This window comes from Corvus brachyrhynchos, unplaced genomic scaffold, assembly GCF_000691975.1.
Source record: "Corvus brachyrhynchos isolate BGI_N302 unplaced genomic scaffold, ASM69197v1 scaffold48, whole genome shotgun sequence".
In the NCBI taxonomy this organism is placed as follows: Eukaryota; Metazoa; Chordata; class Aves; order Passeriformes; family Corvidae; genus Corvus; species Corvus brachyrhynchos.
In genome coordinates, this window is record NW_008240027.1 from 315,449 (window position 1) to 335,504 (window position 20,056).

Below are 20,056 nucleotides of genomic sequence, written 5' to 3' on the forward strand. Positions count from 1 at the left end.
CCGCGGAGAGCGCCCCGCTGCGGTGAGGGGAGGGGTGGGAGAGGAGAAGAGAGGGGAGAGAGAGGAGAAGGGAAGGAAAGAGAACACAGAAGAAAGAAGAGGAGAGAGGGGAGAGGGAGAAGAGGAAGGGGAGAGAGAGCGGACGGAGAGGGAGAGCAGCGCTACGCCGCTGCCCAGATTCCCACATTCCCGCACCATGATCCTTCTCTACAAGGTGACAGTGACTGAACTTGAACAGCAACAGTAGGCATTCCGCATATCTGCACAATGATCACCTCCACAATTTCCTGGTAGTGTGGGTACATACCTACTAAGCTTGAGAGAGAGCGGTGTCGGTGTGCGCTCGTCGGATCCCGCTGTGCGCGGTAGGAACCGGGCCGGGGCCGGGGGGTTTCGGGTGGCGGGTTCGGGGCGGCCAAACGCGCCTCAGGAGTCCCTCAGGGATCGCCGAGCAGGGCTGAGGGAGGGCAGATTCCCCTCAGGGCTGGGGGAAGGGGGTTGTAGGTTTTTTTTGGTTTTTTTGTTTTTTTTTTTTTACTGTGAATGGCAGATTTATCCCTTGAAGCTCCGTGCAGCCAGCGGGGAGGGAGGTGATGAGATCCATGTGGGGACAAGTTTCCTCGTTTGAGGTGAACGAGGTCGGAGCAGGGCGAAGCTTCCCTGTGCGAATGTGGGTCGTGTGTGGATGAGCTTCGGGCATGAAGGTCAGTGTTGCCATGGAGGGTCTGCCTTTGGCGTCAGGAGGAGCTTCTTCACAGAAAGGGCGATTAGACATTGGAAGGGGCTGCCCAGGGAGGGCATCCCTGGAGGTGTCTCTAGGGGTGCCTAGAGATTATACTCAGGCAAGCAAAACAAAAAACATCAGATGGCGCCAGAACATTACTAGTGCTGCCAGTTAAAGCTGTAGCTGGGCTGGAGCTTTATTATTTCAGATCACTGCTTTGGCTGTTTTACGCTACAGGAGTTGAAACAGTGCAAAGAGCTCGTGAAAAAAAACCCCTCTTGGCTTAACTCTGAAAAACCTGTGTGTAGGCAGAGCATCTGCAATGGGAAATTCTCCATAGAAGAGCTTTTTATTTACCTTGGTTTGCCAGAGGCTGAATTTCCTGAACTTCAGCTTATGCTGAATATCTTACTAGTTCTTTGTTCTCTTTCACTCTTTTTGGGGGAAATGTGACAAAGACTTGTATCCACTAGAAGAAGCATGTATTTTAGATATCTCATTTTAGGTAAAAGTCCTAGAGTAGGAAAAGTTGTGTTAACACGTATAAAAGGAGGAATTCAGCTCAAGGATTCTTTCAGAAGTGTAGTGTGGATATTCTCCTTAGGTAATTTGGCAGAGATCAGAGAATCATTGTTTTTCAAAAAGCCTCACACAAATTGAAATAAATACATTTGAAATGACAGTCTTTGAGCATCCAGGATATATCATACAGGTTTATGCACTTTCATGCCAGGCTGCTCTGTCTTCCCTGTCTGTCAGATAACTCCCCTATATTGAACATGGATCATGAAGGCACTGTTGAAGGATTTAGCTGAACTACTTAGATCCTTCTGATAAAGATTCTTGGCGCCCATTCAAATTCTTTTGAAAGATCAATGCAAACGTTTTAGTTCATTTAAACAAATCAATAAACTGAAATCAGCCACAACTGTGCTGTAACCTTTTATATCCTTTGTATTTTAAATCATTAGCATCAATGATTTTGAATAAAAAATGGCTTAAATAGAAGTTAGTGAGTAATTTCTTAGCAGAAGAATTTAGTTTGCTCTAACATGTTCCATCTGAATCCAATCTGGACCAGTTACAAAGAGCTGTTATTTTCTGTAATTACAGACAGTTTTATTGTGATGTTCTCCATATTTTACACAACTTAGACTAGAGTGTCACCATCTGTAACATTTAGTACTTACTGTCATCTGAGAGAATAATGTACTACGGAGATAACAGGACTGGGCTGAAGCAGCAGCTGTTACCTTGTGCTGCCTTTGTTTCATGCACTGCTCCATCAGATGAAAATCTTGTCCAGCACCATTCTCTTGTCACACAGAGGTCTCAGTTAAATTATCCTGCCATAGTGTCCCAGCCACACACACATTTCCTGACCAGTCACAATGTTTAGCCCATGAAGTGGCCTCTGGGGCTCATACTGTCCCAGCAGGGATGTAGGAAGAAACCTCAGATATGCCCAGTCCTTCCTGTGTTTTCCAGGACATCCCAATTTGCACCCTACTTTTAAAAATTTCTTCTATGTTATTTTTCTTTGTCCAAGCTTCTCCAGTAAATTACATTTTTGCCCATTACAGTTTAAATCTGCATGGTTTCTAGCCAAAAGGAAGATACTGCTGGTTAGAATAAATACCAGTGAAGGACTAGGGTAGACAATGGAAGTAAGAGAACACTGGGAGTCTGGTTCTTTAAGAGGAAAATGCTTTTCTGTTGTAAATTTTGCTGAAGTTATGGCTGAACTCACTTAGGAGAACCTCAGTGATGAAGTTGTGGCTTGTGGGTTTCCTTAAGGGTGTCTGGGAGTGTGACTGGCAGCAGTGAAAGTGGCTTTAGGTTCTCCCAACAGCTGCGATTGCTTGGGGTTCTGAAGAACATAAGGAAGGCATTTGAGAAGAGAACAAATAACATTTTGTTTCAGTTTCTTTTCCAACTTCAGAAATATGCTGGTAGCTTAATTTTGTATTGCTTGTCCCATAAGGTCACTGTGTCAACTACTGATAATGTAATCATCATAATTAAGAATTTATGTTTTAGCCTGATAGTGGATGATTGGTTTTTTGCTTGTTGATAACAAGTAATATCTTTTATTTTTACCTTCAGGAAAACATTTCCCCCATTTTAATTTTTACAGTTAACAAATGCAGTGATAAACTACAATAAAGTAGAAGATGGAGCATTCTGTGTCATCCTCTGTCTCCAGCTACTGTCCTTTACAGGTATTTTCTAGTCCCTTTATGTACATCCCAACTACACTGAGAATAGGAGCAATGTCGAAGCCTAAACATTTTTTATTTTATTTCTTCAGAATTATGTTTGGTTTAGGGGATTACAGAGAGGAAGATAGATGGGAAAGAATCACCTTCACCCTGCAAGCAGTCATTCTTCAAAGAGGATAATTAAATCAAGTATGACAGTAAGTGCCATTGTAAGTAGATTTTCTGAATAGATTTATTATACTGTCACTGGTTTTAATACAAATGTTTATGAAAAAAATCAGCAGGACAGTGGAAGGAGGATAGTAGTTGGTTTCTGAGGCAAACAAATAATTCTCTTGGGCCTTTCTTGCCAATTCTTCTAGGATCCTATGAAATAAAAGCCATTAGCAATACATTTTTCCAATACTGTTCATTTTAATCTAGTTTTTCTCTGATTTTAATGAATTGTCATAAATTCCTCTAGGTCATGGATGAGGGACCTCGTTGAGGGCTAAGCAGACCTTTCTGAGTCTTCTAAATGGCTCCATATTTGCATACTCTGGGAAAAATCAAATTACAGCAGGTTGCATGGAATTCAACTCACCAGGTCTCAGAATCCCTGTTCTGTTTCTGCTTATTGCTTATGGCTGTGTTTGGTGTAAGTTCACAAGAGAAGGGGCTTTTCTTTTTGAACATTAGATCTGGCTTCCTACGGTTCAGAATCTCATCCTTCTGTGGCGTGTTTAGAGCTGCACTGGAGAGCACTGGAATATTGAAGCCAGTTCCCCAAAACCCATGGAATATGTTTGGCCAAAATGTGATACCATTTAAGACAGGGCTGACAACTCTCTCTTGCATTTAAGACAGATAGAGATGATTCCGAAAATCAGATTTATTCTGTGTGCAGTTATTTAATTCTCTCTGGTAGTGCTGTATGTCAGAGGGATGATGCAGCAAAGACGCAGCTGACTCACCTCGCTGGCACTGACACTTGGCAGGACTGGGAGGAGTTTGTCAGATGTTGTTGCAGTGTGTTAAAAACAGGGCGTGAAGGTACTCAGTTAAGCAACTCCAATGACTCACCCAATGGCCAAATCCTGTTACAGGGTCTACAGAGAAACACATTTTAAGGACATTATAAATTTGAGTAGCTTTGGAGCAATAGCAAAACTTAAAATTTTGGTGTGGTCTCTTAAGAGTAAATTCAAGTTTTGCAGGACAATTTGACATAATGTTATCTGGGAGTTGCAGAAGGTTCAGACTGGCACTTTAGGACTCAACATTTGTTTAAGAAGTACATTTCTGAGCTTGCTGAGGGGCTTGGCCATTAAGAAATGCGATTGTCTTCTGCACTCACTATACTCAGAGGGCAAAGAATTCCTCCTGCATATCCTGATCACACTTGAGATCTTCAGTGTTCTGAGATGAAGGCGTTAATAGCAGTAAAAATTTAATGGGGAAAGCACCTTCTAACAAATTCTGTAACTTAAAGATAGTGTAAATCTAATCCAAAATAATTTTAAAAACTACCTAGCCTTTATACTGAAGCAATAGTTACACAGGCTATTTTCCATCTCTACATTGGCTGAGCTCTGGTAATCTGAAAATCAGTCTAGCAAGTAGAAAAATGCTGGAATGAATGTTGTAGGGTGAACAATTCACTGTAATCTTTGTATTATTTTATTATAAAACTTAACAACATGATAATTTACTCTTGAGATCAACAGGCCATGGACACTTTTAAAATTCAGGATGGACAGGGTGCTGGGCCATATTGCCTAGTCTGTACTTTTGCCAAGAAAGAATAGACCATATTATCCTTGAGGATAATATGGTAATTCCATTCCAACCTGGTATTGTATGAGTCTGATTCTTTGCTGCGTACAGGAGTTTAGAATTCACAGCATGCTGAATCCCATTTCATACTCCTAATGCATTGCTTAAGTGGGTAATGTCTCATCATTTGATTTAAACACCTTATCATCCTCTGGGCAGAATGTATTTAAAATTTAATGCAGAAGTCCCTGCTATTTTCTCAACCGCAAATAAGTGATTCCTACTTTAGCCTCCACAGAGACTTTGAAAAGATACAGAGGAATGCTGCTCAACTGGAATGTTTCCTTCATTGCAGCTATGGTATGCAGCCCTCTGCTACAAAAAGGCAAATAAGCATAATCTCTTTTCCCAAAGCTTTCTCACCATCACCTTTTTCCATGGTGTTGGCCTATTAATATGTTTCAAGTAAGGTTACTTGCTCTTTGTAGTCAGTTTAGCAAGAATGCAATCCATCCATCATCATCATCTCACAAAATTTAGACTTACAGGAGAGTGATGTGTAGCAAATTTAGCAAGGGAAAAAGCAAGAACTCAACATTTTAGAATATTGTCACTAATCATAAGGATTATATGCTGTGTTTATTTTCAGTTAAGGAGTGGTTTTTTTTCCTTTATACACTATATTTATTTGTTATTAATAGATACAGCAATATCAAAGGTAGTATTTATAACTAGTGTTTATACATACAAGAAAGTTTCAAAATATGTGCATATTTTTAGGCTGTTATGAGCAGTATCCACACTCGATGGTACAAAGTCATAGTAAAATCTGGAGGAAAAATATCTTTTTCCCTATCTTTTTTCCCACCTTTTCTTTTTTTTTATCCAGGTAAATAACAGACATCTGTAACACTTTTAGGGTATTAAATAGGAAATCTAAGGTGATGAAAGGAAGGATAAAAGTAAAGTCAAGGAGACCTAGAGCTGAGCAATCCATCATAAAACACAAATACAATATGTGCCTTTATTGCTCATTTAATTTCCATAACTAGAAGTATTAAAGGGGTATCTGTTAAAACTAAGGTTCCACTGTGTCACTGTACAATCAGTTTCTGTCTCCTCTACATTTTCTTCTGGATTTTAAGGTAAAATAATTTCTATTGAGGTCTAGCATCATTCCCAGGGGTTTGTATGTAGGAGGAGTCCATGTACAGTATAACCCTTCATTTAATACTGCCCTGATTTTGGGATGCCAAAAAGATTTTTCTTTAGGGTTACTGTTTCTTGTATAAGAATGAGACACAAAACTAGCAAAGTTTATTCTACCAAAAACTGAAGAAGATTTTTTTCTTCTTATCTGAGAATGAAAAAAATCCTTTTTCATGCCTACTTAAAGGATTTGTTTCCTCCTTGTTCTGATGAAAGCAAAAATGCAGAAACTGTTTTTTTCATCCTACTAATTCTCTCTCTCTGTTTCTTCTATGAGAAATGAAAAAAGAAGGGGAAAACTAATTTAGTAGAAGAAAAATAAGTAGCCACCAGAATAGGCAGAATAAACTCAGATTTCTCCCCAAAAATCACGATGTGCACTTGGACCAGGATTTAGAAAGCAGATGGGTGCTTTGCTACTGTGTCAGCTCTCAAGAGCTGTTAGGAGAAAATTCCATTTATGTGTGAACTCGCAGACTGGCGCAGAATGCAGCTACATCTGATTTCCACATGAAGTGAGACTTCAGTTCACAGCAGCACCTCCTGCAGCTCCATCAGCTTTGTATGAGCAGGAAGAAAACCAGGATTTAAGGATCAGGGAAAGCCCTAGCACACCCTGGCAAGGTTTCCAGTCTTGGTAGTATGAAGACAAAAGCCTGGGACCTATTATTGGATACATTAAGCTGCTGTCTAGATTAAAACAACCACTCACAACAGTTAACTCCAGCTCAGGTGACTTCTGAACTGTAAATCATTGAAAGTTTGGGAAGTACACCAGCGCAGTCTCACTACATTTTCCACTCCTACCATTTTCTGTAGCTATTGGCTATTGCCACTGCTGGAGACAGGACATTGGGCTGTTTAGACCTTTCTTCTGAACCATTACTGCTATTTTTATATTATGTTCTCATTTTCATTAAAGGACTCGTTTTCACTAAGGGACTCTATAGCTATTATTTCAAGGAGTGTTTTGGGTTGTTAGGGTTTTTTTGCAGTAAAAGAGTGGGATTTCTGTGGGATCTTTAATAATACTGTAGCCTAATTTTACATTTTAGTAGTCAGACCTTACTTTGCCCCTTCTCCAATGTGAACAGTTTTGCTGATTTTTGCTGAAGCTGAAGTTGCTCAGAACTGTTGAAATACGCCCAGATGTCATGGACTGAAACAAAGGAAATCCTACTCAGCTCGTAGGCAGCAGCACACACAGGGCAGCTCTGTTACTCGCTTTGTAAGCCAAGAAAATCCAGGCCTTGTTGCATCTGTTTGCTTCCAAGTTTCAAAAGCTCAGGCTGTGAACTTCTCAGTGCCCCAACAAACTATTGCAGCAGGAACTGCTATGTAACTTCTAAGAAAATCCTACAGTAACATTATTATTAAAATCTCTAAATGCTACTGGAGTTAACCAAATTCTCTGGATAACTGATAAAATGGAAAGTTACATCATTTGCTTTCCATTGCCCAAGAGAATTAGTTTTTGAAAATAAGCTTGTAAGGAATGTATTTACAAGGAAGTCTAACTATAAAAAAAGTCTGCAGTGTACAGTGAAACTTTGATTTGCTTAACATAAGCTGAAGTTGGTAGTGTTTAGGACGTAGTTTCTTACAGTGGTGTGTTTACTTGAGGTATACACAATAAATAGTTTGCTCTAATTTACTGGTCAAATGTATAATATAGTTTGGAGATTAGCAGCCTTAAGCCTTTGGAAATGTTACCAGCACAGAAAAGTATGAGTTTAGTCGAGTGTTTCCACTCCAGACCAAACAGCCCAAACGTTATTCACACTTTCGTGTTCCTTTGATGTTGATGTAGTTACATGTCAATCAAGAGCAAAATTTATCACACTGGCTTAGAGATTAAAGCATGTAACTACCCAGTTAAGCTCTGCTATTCATAACATATAAGCAAAAGAGGAGGATCTGAGTGTATCATTAGCATTACACTCTCTGGTTTATGTTTCTAGTCTCACAAATAGAGAACAGCCCTTCTCAATACTGAAAAAACAGTAGCAAATGAGCTGTTGTCATCTGTCTTTCAGATTTTGGCTTACATATCTGTCAATTTTAGGCAAAACAAAATCCTACACACAGTTTTCCCTGATCCAGCTGTCACTTACGTACTGATAACATTAACCCATCTATCTGTAAAATATTACATCTATTTGGCTTTATGCTTTTGAATGGTAATTTAATCTGCTAAGTATCAGTACTGACATCTTACATTTAATTGCTGCAGTCCCTGCATTAAATCTACTCATTGCACAAAATTTCTAAAACAATTCTATTTTTCTTGTAGGTAGTGGACCAATCTTCTACCTTTTGTCTTGACTGTGGAGTTAATTTACAATTGCTTTGTGTGTTTTAGCTTGAATCTTCTACACCCACAAATCCTTAACTGTAGTACTGTAGTACTTTAAACATTTCAGGGGATAATCAGTGTGGTGTCAGCTGGTGCAGTGTGAAGCATAGGTAATACTCTGCAGTGTGATTGATCTCAGTGGTGCTTGGCTGACTGAAGTGATGGCTGTCATTTCTATTCCCAGCAGCAACATGGGCATGTTCTGTACTGTGAGTGCTCAGACTGTGTAATTACTTTTTGGAAATGTTCATTTTTTTTTTCATGCACAGAGAAACTCTGCAGTATGCAATCTGCCATTGTCTGGGTTTTTTGAATGTGTTTAGTGATCCTGTGTCAGGATTCCTGATGTTAAGAAATTCAGACACCTAGGTACAGAGTCTGGGGAGAGGGACAGATTAGTAGACATATATATGTACATAGATGTGTGTGTGTGCACCCTCAGGAAAAAAATCCAGGTGTCAAAAAATGACCTTTATGGGAAAATCAAGATATATGGTAGCTGTAAATCAGATTTACTTCACAGTGAAGGCATTGCCTAAGGCATAATAATGTCTGCAGGAACAATGCCTCCACTTAGGCAAGCTATGAGCAGGGAGCCCTGTGGAAAGGCTAGGAAGTATTACAGGCTGTGGAGAACTCTCTGGTACCATGTATCAGTGTGTTTAAATGGGAAATAGACTTCATATTCCATGCAATTTAAATTATTTATTTATGCTTAAGCCCTGCCAACCAAAGCATGAGTTAAAAAGGAATTTTGGTTTCTGAAGGGTTCATATTTTCAACCTTTTCTTTGCAAACTTGAAAGCCAGAAAGTTCCTGTATTTTGCTGTTTCCTTGTTGGCTTTTATTTTTTTTACTAAAGCTCAAGGAACCCATGCAAGTTCTTAACTCCAGGGTATGGCGCTTTATTGAAAAAAAACCCAAACAAGAGATTGGAAAATGATGGCAGCTAGTAAAACTGAATTCGTTTTCTAGAGCTTGCCATATTTGAAAAGACTAAGTAGACAAGCAGAAAATGAGAAAGGATCATCTTGCAAGCAGATAGGCCCTGTTTATCTAAAGTGGGACAAGGAAAACTTTTATCCCATATAACTTTTACTTTTGGATGGCATTTGAATTGGCCTTGAGTGTTTGGCAGCTCATCTGTTGAGCCATCTGTTTCAGATTATGCATGCTCGGAGGGCACATTGCACCCAGGCTTACAGTTCCCCTGAACACGAGAAATTTGAATTGGCTTTGCAGTTAAGTGATCAGTAAGCATGGATGTGCATGTACATATGCATGACACATCTAAATTAACTCTGTTTATTTGGGACAAATTGAAGCATTCACACAGCTGGAAAAACCTGAGGGAGCTTAGAAGGGGAAAGCCTTAGGCCTTGTTCACTGTCCTGTGCCCCCTGTCACTGCTCAAGCAAGGCAAAACAAGAGAGAAGCACTTAAGGTCCAGGAAATTTCTCTTCTAGGCTGAAAAGTTCTGAATGAACTAAGAGGTAATATACTACTGAGTTTTACAGCCCCTTTAAACAGTGTCTTAAAGGGATTGTAGGGTAGAGAAATTGCAATTTGGCTCCCTCCTGTTAATGAATCATCTCCAGTCCCATCACAGTGCCAGAGATGAACTGGGTAGTGAATCAGAAAGCTATAACCAACTCCTTGAGAGTTTTTGTTATGCCTAAGTACATCATAGCCAGGAAAGAGGATTTGATCCATAAACTTTAATGGTGCATTATGTGAATCTTATATTATTTATGGCATACTAGTAGCACTTATCTTTTTCGTGTTATCTGTGTTGAACATACTTTTTTTTTTTTAAGAATATACTGCTTGTTCCACCCCTCCCTTTTCCTTCCTTTCCCTAGAATGCTGACTCAATTCCTTTTACTCTTTCAGTCAGCTTGCAATTTTAGGCATTTCCTTGTCCAGTTTTCAGGGGGACACTTTGCTTCCCTCTCATGAGCACTGTGCAGAGCTCTTGTAGCTGTTGAATCTCATGCTGGCTGGAGATGGAGGAGATTTCTTCGCAAGCAGTACAGACTGACATAAGACCATCTACTCTTCATGAAATTCCCTGAACCTGTGGACTTGGATAGCAGTTGTGTATAAGAAGAAAATTTGGCTCACGTAGTGCAGTGATGGAAGGAATGGTAAATCTAGAACCAAGCAGGAGATTTGAGAGATAAATGCAGTTTTGTCACAGATTCTCTTTCTAGATAATTATAGCTCTTTTTTACAGCTTTTCACATTAAGCAGACCCTCAGACTGCATTATTAGCAAAGTTTGAGTCCTCTGGTAATGAGGATCAGACTTCAGTATAGTTTATAATATATAAATTGTGAACAGAACATTGACCAAATGTAGATATATTGTATTGTTCAGGCACATCTTATTCAATGTGCATGAATCCTTAATTATGACATTAGATTGAGCTTGGAAATATTTCTTCTTGCTTCAAGTAGCACACATAGTTCATTTAATCAAATAACTACAAATGTGCAATTAAATGTGCAACATCTAAAATTTGAGGCATTTTACTTTTTGTAATATATTTAATCTGCTCATCTGATCAAAAGTTGATCTTCATATTACACTGCTTATTCAAGTATAAAATTCTATTAGTTTTTAAATTAGTAATCCCCAAAGAGCTACAGGAATTGATGAACATTATTCCATCAATGTTAAAAAATTGAGTCACATGAAAGAAAAAAGAAGTCTAATTAAAATTTTTTCCTTGTTAAATCCTGTTAAGTGTTTTCCTCATATGAGAAATTTCTGAAGTTACTGCAAAGCTGTAAGGGTGGGGATGAGAACTGCAGATATATATAAAAGTCAGCTGTATGGTAATGGTAAAGGGAGAGAGATTCTGTGCTGGTTTTAGAATCTGCAAAGGACATGTGTGCTATATTTTGGGCAAGAGAACTCTTTTAGCCTAATGCCATCTGGGCTGGCTTTCATCTCTGCCAGTTGTTATACAGCCCAAGCTGCCTGTCCTGCCCCTACCACATTTCTTGAAGTAGAAATTAAATTAAAAATACAGTAATTTCCTGTAGCCTGGAAACTTATCCATGAAGTGACTTAGAAACCCAAGGAAGCAATCCAAGCTTCTATCAGAGACTTTGATCAGAAGTTTCCTCATCCATGTCCTGAAGCAATCTTTGGATACTTTTCCCCTTGCAAACCTCACTGGCAGAAAAAAGTCCTGGCTGTAGGATCTGCTTCAAGTTGTTGTCCAATGCACATGATAAATACAGTTAAAACACACATTAAAACCTCCACACACTCCCACCTAAGGTCTTCTGTTTCATTCTTTTAATTAGTAACTATATACCTGTATTTATAAACATGACAATACAGGTTTTCCTGCCCTTGATGTCTACAAGGTACCTGCATGGTTTGTGTTTTTGGGCTGGCAGTTGTGCCATCTAGCACAACATGGATCTGTTCTGCAGTCATGTGTAGGAGACCCACAGCTAATTTTTAGCTTGGGATTTACTCCCTACTTAGAAGAATTGGAGTTGAGCTAAATTAAGCAACTCATCTATATATTCATTTTATGGTTAACGAAATAGCTCTACTGATGATTTTGGAGGGTTTTTTCCTCATGCTCATCTGTATCTATGTAATTTACCATCATTAATGCTATCACAAGGAAAGGAGAGAGAAATTCATTAAACCATTTTGTACAGATATTTCTGTAAGGAAAAACATTACAGTAAACTTGATTTCAACAGGAACAAATTATGTATCTTCACTAAGCCTAAAGAGACTGACAATCAAGAATGTTTCAGTTTTGGATGCAAGTTGAATGTCTTTTGAATCATGGAGATTCTTTCAGGAAGAAAACATTCTCTGTGTCTGCAAAACTCGTCCAGTTATCTGACCTTACCTACCTTATATGGCTTCTGCCTCTGTTTTATACCTAAAACCTTGATACTTTTCTCCTTTGGAGCTCAGTGTTCTTTGTGTCATTTTTATACCTGATACATATTTGTCTTGGGAGCACCTTGGCGGGGAGGGGTTGTCCTTCTAGAGAAGGTCAAATTTGTTTATCACTGAACTGATTCAACAAATTAAATTGATATGGGGATCTGAAAAATCATGGTGGTTTGATACTTGTGCATCATCATCAATAATTTTTGTAATCTGATGTAGATATGTATAAATAACATTCTTCAATTGCTTCTCACATGTTGTGAATCTCATTTAAATTAGTATTGCCAATAACAGTGGGAGTTAACAGTCTTTCAGATTCTGCAGTGCATTTTTAAGGACAGAATATATTTTAATGGAATTTTATTTGTAAAGAGAACAAGTTTGATTGAAAAACTGTTGTGAAGCTACTGAATCCACGATGTATTTTTCAAAGTCATAGTGATGATTACACTGGAATTATTTACTACAGCTGTTTTAAATGCTACTAAAAGTCATTTGAAGAAGCATTTTTTTTATGAATGGTCACCAGACTTGCAGATCTGCAGTTGTTATATAGCTGTATCTGTTTATAGCTGTATCAGCTTCACCTGTTCAACAGGTGAGATATCTTTTATTACAGATAACAGGACAGGAACATAAGGTGGCACAGAGGCAAGCAAGTCCTTGTCAGCTGATAGAGTTCAAATTCCATTAATGTCCTTTTGCATCTGATCAGTCACATGCACACCTTAACAATTCCATTGAGGCTGAATCACTGCTGCATTACTTCTGCAACTTAATCTTTAAAAAAACCCAAACAAAATCAGTCAACCAACCAAACAACTAAATAAATCAATCATTAAGCAAATAACTTAGTCATATTTAAGGATATTTCATGTTTTAATTGCGTTATGTGTGCAATCAAATGAGAACATACTTTGAATTGTGAACTATTTACTACACTTGTACTTTACAGCAATAAAAGAATATTCAGTCTTTAATACTTAGCAATGATATTTATTGTATGTGTCTAAAATATTTTTCATAAAGGCAAATATTTTAGGTGCTATCTCACTGGTCAAGTTACATTTATTATTGATAGTACCAACCTGTTGTAGAAGAATGAAAAAGTGTAATTACATGTCAGTTATTCAGGAGTTCAAAAAACAAAGAGAGGTTTTAAGGGAACATCCCTTAGTCTTATGTGTTGACACCAGTGGGATTATATGTTTTGCACTTAAAGGAACATTTTGCCTGCTAATGTTGTGCAACAGTTGGCCAAGCAACAGAACAGATTCCACTCCGTGCTACAGGGCCATAAATCAAAAAAAAAAAAAAAATCCCACATGGTGGTTTCTCATTTATGGACATACAGCAGGATTGTGCTTCTGAGAAAGGGAAGTACAGCTGAAAGAGCATCTGTGGAAATTCTTTCTGCCTGCAGAAAGAGCCCTGCAATTTGGCATTTGATAGCTTTCACAAAGTGCAACCTGCAGGCTCCCTTACAGCTCTCAGTGCTGATACAGATGTAGGCAAGTAATGCTTTGCTCTTGCTTCTCACTGTATTTGTCAATAATTTTTTTCTACAGCAGCAAAAACACAGTTTTAAATGTCACTTGGTCAAGTTTAACTAAAATGGTCAAATCAGCTCTGTCCTTGTCTACTCTGAGGGCTAAATCATTAGCACCTTTTCAAATATAATTGGTTTTCCACCATTGTTGAGGCTTTTGACTCATCTTCTCACTGAACCTTTGGCACTCACTACCTTAACGCAGCTGAGATCTCTGTTCTGCCACTGCAGCTCCCATCCATGAGAGACTTCATTGCTGAAAGCTAGTGGAACGTGATTTACATTTAGGAAAAGTTTTAACTACTAGTATAAAATTAAACATAAATACTATATTGGTACCTGAATTGTTGCCCAGCCTGAAGACTGGGTTGCAGTAGTAGGCTACTGTGATTTGTGAAAGTTATTTTCTGTCTTATGACCAATGTTACTTTCTGAACCATTTTGACATTATTATGATTGTAATCAAGTCTAGAAGATAATGAAATAAATTGGAGAAGCTAAGAATGTATAAGAAGATGAAAATAATTGGGAGGACAGGTAAGGAAATCTCAGAAGAAACACTTGCTAGTATCAAGAGCTACAGTAATGCCATAAAAAATGGCCTTTTGCTATAGACAGTCATGAGTTTGTCTTAAAGACAAACCATTTAATGAGAAGAAAAAATACCAAATCCTCTTTTATCTAATTCATGTATCTTATAATTCTGAAATTAATTAATAATCTTTGTGAAGGGCAGAGTGAACTAATTCTAAGTTAGGAGAATGTTGGGAATTCAGTGTGTAGATTATACTTTTTAATATTTTCTGTTTTCTTAAAACATAATAATCTATTGTTTCAAAAAGGTGAGCAATGTGTTCCCTGAATTTATAGTATAGACAACATGCCTAAGGAAACAGGGAACAGAAGAAACTGTTGGTAAAAGCTTTTCTGTCTGCTCCTTTGTAAACATACTAGTTTTCAATCCTCATTTTGGTTTAATGTACACCACACACTATGATATTGATGTGTTTAATTTATAATGAAGACTGATGCTGTTTCAGCAGTAGTATTGCTTGTTCTATTTCTGTCAGAGTATGTATTAAGCTGTTGAAGGAACAGCAAAATCTCCAACTGCTACATTAGCTGGACATGTCAATTAATGCCTATTGAAGATTTTTCTGGGTTTCAAATATGGTCTTGAATGAAAAATGTCACTCTGCTGTCAGTCATCCAGCTAAATATCTAGAGGTCAAGCTGACCTCTTGTGTATATTTACATTTTCTCTTATTCTTTTGCAACATGTGGTGTAGCCCCATGAAACTGGCTAATATAAAAAAGTTTGAGAAAATATGCTTACAGTCTTAATGAAAAGATAAATTGTGTATGTTTTAAAATAGCACAGACAGATCTGTACTGCTGCATTTTAGATTTGCCAACTTTTCCATCAAATATGGTTAAAGAGATTCACTCAAGCCCTATTCAGGTTACTTTCAATTTTAACATTCTCGTAATAAAAAATCAAGATGGTTCTTGCTAATTACTACAGTTCAAAAATAGTTTTAGCCTTTGGAATTCTGAATACTGGCAATATAGATGACATCATTTTACAAAACAAAGAGGTACAATTATTCCATACTGTACTCTGTTTCTGCCAGATGAAGAAGTTAAATTCAGATATATTCAAATATTTCTGAACATCTGAACAGAAAACACTTTAGAGATGAAGAAATATGTAAAGTTACCTTAATATCCTAGTTTGTGTTTCTTTAATACTGCTACAGGTTTGTATAAATTTGATCATCCCACAACCCACTTTGAAATACTTTCAAGGCTGGTATAGCTTTGAAAGTCTGCAAACCACCTTAAGAAGCCAAGAGCACAGCACAACATGAGTTAGCAGATAATTCCTATGCAGCTTTCATAATGATCAATGTACACACCCTAGTAACTAGACATCTTCCTAGAAAATACACTGTAGGACTCACAGATTATGTATTTTATGGAAAGAAACCCATAAATTAACAGATCTCTACAGAAGGACTGTTGGAGTCTGGCTAGATGATTGTAGTGTTCTCTTGTGGCCTTAAAACATAGCAGCCTATCTGTAACCCTTTGTCTAGAAAACTTGCAGCTGCATAAAATGTAAAGGGCACACAAAGCATATCCTGGGGTGTATTTCTAGATAAATGCACCCCTGCAGTCGTGACTTCCTAAACCAACTTGTGTCACTAGTCCTGGAAAGGACTCTGAGATTTCTCATAAAAGGTCGCCTTAGTCCAAAGGTCGTCAAAGTTCATATGATGATCTTCTTTATTTCTCAGGAGGGATCTCTTGGTAACCTAGGTGTGGGAAATGCTGTTTTGTATCAGGAGCATGGGTGTTGCTTGGCTCTCTGAAACCTGTGCAATGTAAGACAGTCTGTTTGCCTGTGGGCAGGCTCCCCTGCATTATATTCTTTGATACATTTTTGGCCAGGATTTTGTGTGTTGATGCATATGGTTCCTTTTGTTCTTTAAGACTCAAAGTGGCTTAATCCTTCTGACCTTTAAGTCCTTGATTCTGTATGTGCAATGCTGGAGCTACTGCTGTGCTCTGCGCTGGAATTCCAGAGAGCTGGGTACCTCATTTCATGCTCAGGAATGCAGGAGGCAGGACTGAGTCATTCTTCTCTCAGCCTCCGGACTGCTCATGGGCTGTAGTAACACCGTTCCTAGAACGAGCAGAGCAAGTCGTACTAAATGCCTGTGTGCTGTTTTGGGCTTCCTGTGTGCTGATCCACAGGGTAAACAAAGCTCTAAGAAAGGAAGGGATGGACACTTGAGATATTATTTCCAGGGAGACCAGTGGATATGATTAAAATGTTAGCAGCTTTACTAACAAACATATTTGGAGATCATAAGAGATTTATAAACCAGAGGTCGTTAGTGTTTGACTCGGACTGGTGTAGGGCCTTTCTATGCTATCTTCCTGCAGCACATTTTCAAATTCAACTGTACCAGAACAAGTCACTTCATACTCTTGCACAGTGGCTCACTGTGGGGATTTGCACCAAAAAGGTTGTGCTGCTGCTCTGCTGGCTGCACTGCTGCAAGGCCCAGTCTTCATTAGCCATTTGGCTAGTTTTGATTTGTCAGCAGTCCCTTGTTTGTCCAGTGTTGACATAACCTTGTGCATTGTACTTATAAAGAAACAATAAAGAGCACTGAGATCCGGTACCTATTTGTCAAAATGCCGGTACTTAGAATCATAGAAAATCCTATTATACTTACAAATAAAAGCATGCTAATACTGTTTTCCATGTCCCTTGGGTATCAAGTGTACTGGAATAGAGGATCTTATGACAAAAAAATCAACATACAGCAGTTATTACAGAGCAGATTACAGATAAACACATTTCCTGCAGGAGAATCCCTGCTGAATGTGAAAAGATATAAAATGTAACTGTTAGTTTAAGTTCTTGCAGTTTGTTGACCTTTTGACTTTCTTGTATTCCTTAACAAGCTTTCCCAAAAACCCAGCACAGAATCCCACCATTCCTTAGACAATTTACAGAAGATATTGCAAAAGGTCAAGATTCATGGGGTCAGCAAAGGAGGAGACAGAACAATGGGGTTTCCACTGAGGAGCAAATAAGAGGAGAGGTATGTTTAGAAAGTCCCCCTGTTCCAGATTTCAGGAGCTCTTCCACCCTAGTCAAGCCCTGGTGAGCTGCTTATGGCTAAGCCAAGACGGTCATTGGAGGGCATTGTTTTGCAAACCTGCCAACAGTTTTGAGTAAATTTTAATAGCTGTGATTTTGCTCTTGACAGAAAGTAAGTATGAAGTCCAGTTTTATGGTCCAATGTCAGGTGATAACATTTCAATTCCAGCTGAGAAGCAGAGAGCTGTTTTCTTCTGGGAGCTGTCATTGTAGATTCGTGAAAATCTGCAGTGCAATCATTCACCATCAGCAGATTGACAAGTGCTGTTGTAATTGTTATGGAGATGTCTGAGCTGGTTGCTTTAACTCAGGTGGTTGGAGGCATCCAGGACAATTTGTCTGTGAGATGCACAGTGATTAACAACAGCACAGATCTACGTGACCACAATAATTCAGTGTTGATTATATGGAACTCATTATTATTTTAATTTGTAGAGGCCACAGTGGTTACACTGAGTGATTCTTGCCCTCTGACTGTGGACACAGTGGTCATGCCTGATGACTGTGAGTATGCACAGCCAGGGTGAAGGTACATAACCACGTACCTGGCACTGCCTGCTTGTTCCTGAGCTGAAAGTGCAACTTGGAGTCTGCTGCAGCAGCTTCGGAGAACACTGTGGAAAGGCTCTCTGGATGCAGACTGCTGTGCACTTCACAGTTCGAGGGAGCAAAACTGGGGGGGGTGGTGGTGTGTTTATTTTCTAAGCCAAAGGCTTCAGGAAGGTCAGGCCCTGAGGAGCAGTGATTTGGCTGGAGCAGACCTCCCTCCCTTGTCAGAACAGACAAGTGTTCTGCTCAGAGGGGACTAGGGACTTTTAACTGTGCTCTGGGTGACAGCTCTGCTGGCTGACCTGCACAAGTCCCTTGACTCATCATCCTTATTCCACAACATTGCTGCAGCTTTGGGTCTCTTCCTGGACCTGACGGGAAATACTCGATGCAACACCCAGGAGAGAAAGGGAACAGCAGCAAAAACACTGCTGAGCCAGATAGCCTGCCCACAAAATCCTGCTCACAGCAGCTCTCGGTATCAAGCCTCTAGCTGCAGAGCCAGGTCCTAGTCCCTGTTTTGCATTTTCCTTCTATTTGCAGTGAGAACACATCAGCCTGGGTGTAACCTCTCTCCTGAGAGGCCACCAGCCCTGTCAAGCTGCAGCAAAACTGAGACGACAGAAACAACTGACAGAGCAAAGGGCACCCACATGAGCTCATGGCAGCTCAGAAACCCAGGCCCTTCAAATACCTACTGAGGGCCCCCTCCAAAAAATACTGTTTTCCACAGGAGACACCACTTTAGTTTTACAATCTTCTGGTTTAATTTCCAGGTATTAATTATTCTGGGATTGTATTCCAATTTTAATCAAAGAAGAAAAAATCAGCCTAGAAATACAGTCTGTGCTATTTTCCAGGGATTTTGCTTTTGAGAGAAGTGTGAGGTGGAGTAGAGATGTGACAGTGAGTATGTGAATGGTGTGAATATTTTTATATCTATTCTGTTTGCTTTTTATATTCTTCCCCTCGATATCTTCTTTTTCTTGCTGAAAAAATGACTGAGAAACAGGTCAGTAAAGCAGAGTTTCTGTAAAACCTTTATTAAAGAATAGGTGGGAAGGAGGAATCCCATATTTCATGACAGATGATGAGCACTAGCAGCTCAGGATGACTGCCAGCTGAGGAATGACAGGATGCAGAGGTGGGGCATGAGCATACAACTGAGCTGAGGAGGACAAAAACAATGCAGAGGGGTAGAGAATTACAAACAGAGAAAGAAAACAAAGCATGTTGGGAAAGCTTTCCAGTAATGAAGTATGACTTCAGTTAATTTCCTCTTATTGGTCTGAATGCATATTTCAAGTTTAAATGTGTGCCTAATCTTGGGGTAAAGCATAAAAATAGGAACGTTTTCCCTGATGTATGCTGTGGTAGTGCAGAACTCAGAGCAGGAGTGGAAATAAGCCAGTGGGAGGAGGTGAGCAGGTACAGGAGGAGCAGGAAAACGGGTGGTGACACGAGTATCGCTTACAGCGACAATTGTTTCCAATGGGTTTGGAGAACGTGGTGCAGTTTACTCCCCACTCCAGCTTGCTCCCTGTGATGTCTCATAGGTTCTCCCACCATAAGAGTTGCTCATCCCTTTCTTCTGGTTACCCTCACCCAGAAGAGCCACTGTGCCCTGAGTACAAGCAGACAGACAGAAGTACGTGTACAGCCATGAGTTGCCTGGGCAGGCATCTAATTTCCTGTGAGTGGAGGGAAGCAGGAGGCCGAGCCCAGGGGAGCTCCTCACTGCTGTGAGGATGCGTCAGGTCAGGACATCCTGCTGGGCTCATGTGCTGCTTCCTCCTGGGCCTTGTGCCCAATTCTTTTGCAACTGAGCCCAGACCTGCTTCACCTCCTGTTTTGGGACTTCCCTCACCTGTGTCATTACTAATCTGGAGAACTGTAACCGTTTGCCATGCTGGAAGCATCCCCAGCAGAAGCAGGGCCAACAGGGAAGGTGAGGGAGAGGCCGGGATCTGGCAGTGGGGGATGCTGGTCACCGTGTCAGGCCGAAGATTCCGGCTCCGGGTTTTCGCTGCAGCTGCCTCGAGCAGGCTCCGGCTCCCCCGCTCCGCGCCCCGGTTTGCGG

General features: G+C 39.6%; 1 protein-coding gene across 5 annotated transcripts in view; it reads left to right on the top strand.

The window, feature by feature from the left end:
* The first annotated feature begins 321 nt into the window (after nucleotides 1–321).
* EPS15 (epidermal growth factor receptor pathway substrate 15) overlaps nucleotides 322–20,056 on the top strand; it is a 66,093-nt gene continuing 46,358 nt past the window's right edge. For 3 of the 5 annotated variants that reach the window (XM_017743543.1, XM_017743541.1, XM_017743544.1), the window contains exons 1-3: nucleotides 322–365; nucleotides 2,862–2,946; nucleotides 3,036–3,155. In XM_017743543.1, coding sequence (XP_017599032.1) covers nucleotides 3,075–3,155 — 81 coding nt within the window. In that variant the 5' untranslated portion in view covers nucleotides 322–365; nucleotides 2,862–2,946; nucleotides 3,036–3,074. Of the gene's footprint in view, nucleotides 366–2,861; nucleotides 2,947–3,035; nucleotides 3,156–19,867; nucleotides 19,925–20,056 lie in introns of those variants that run through there. The other 2 variants (XM_017743542.1, XM_008640747.2) reach the window with 2 other exon arrangements.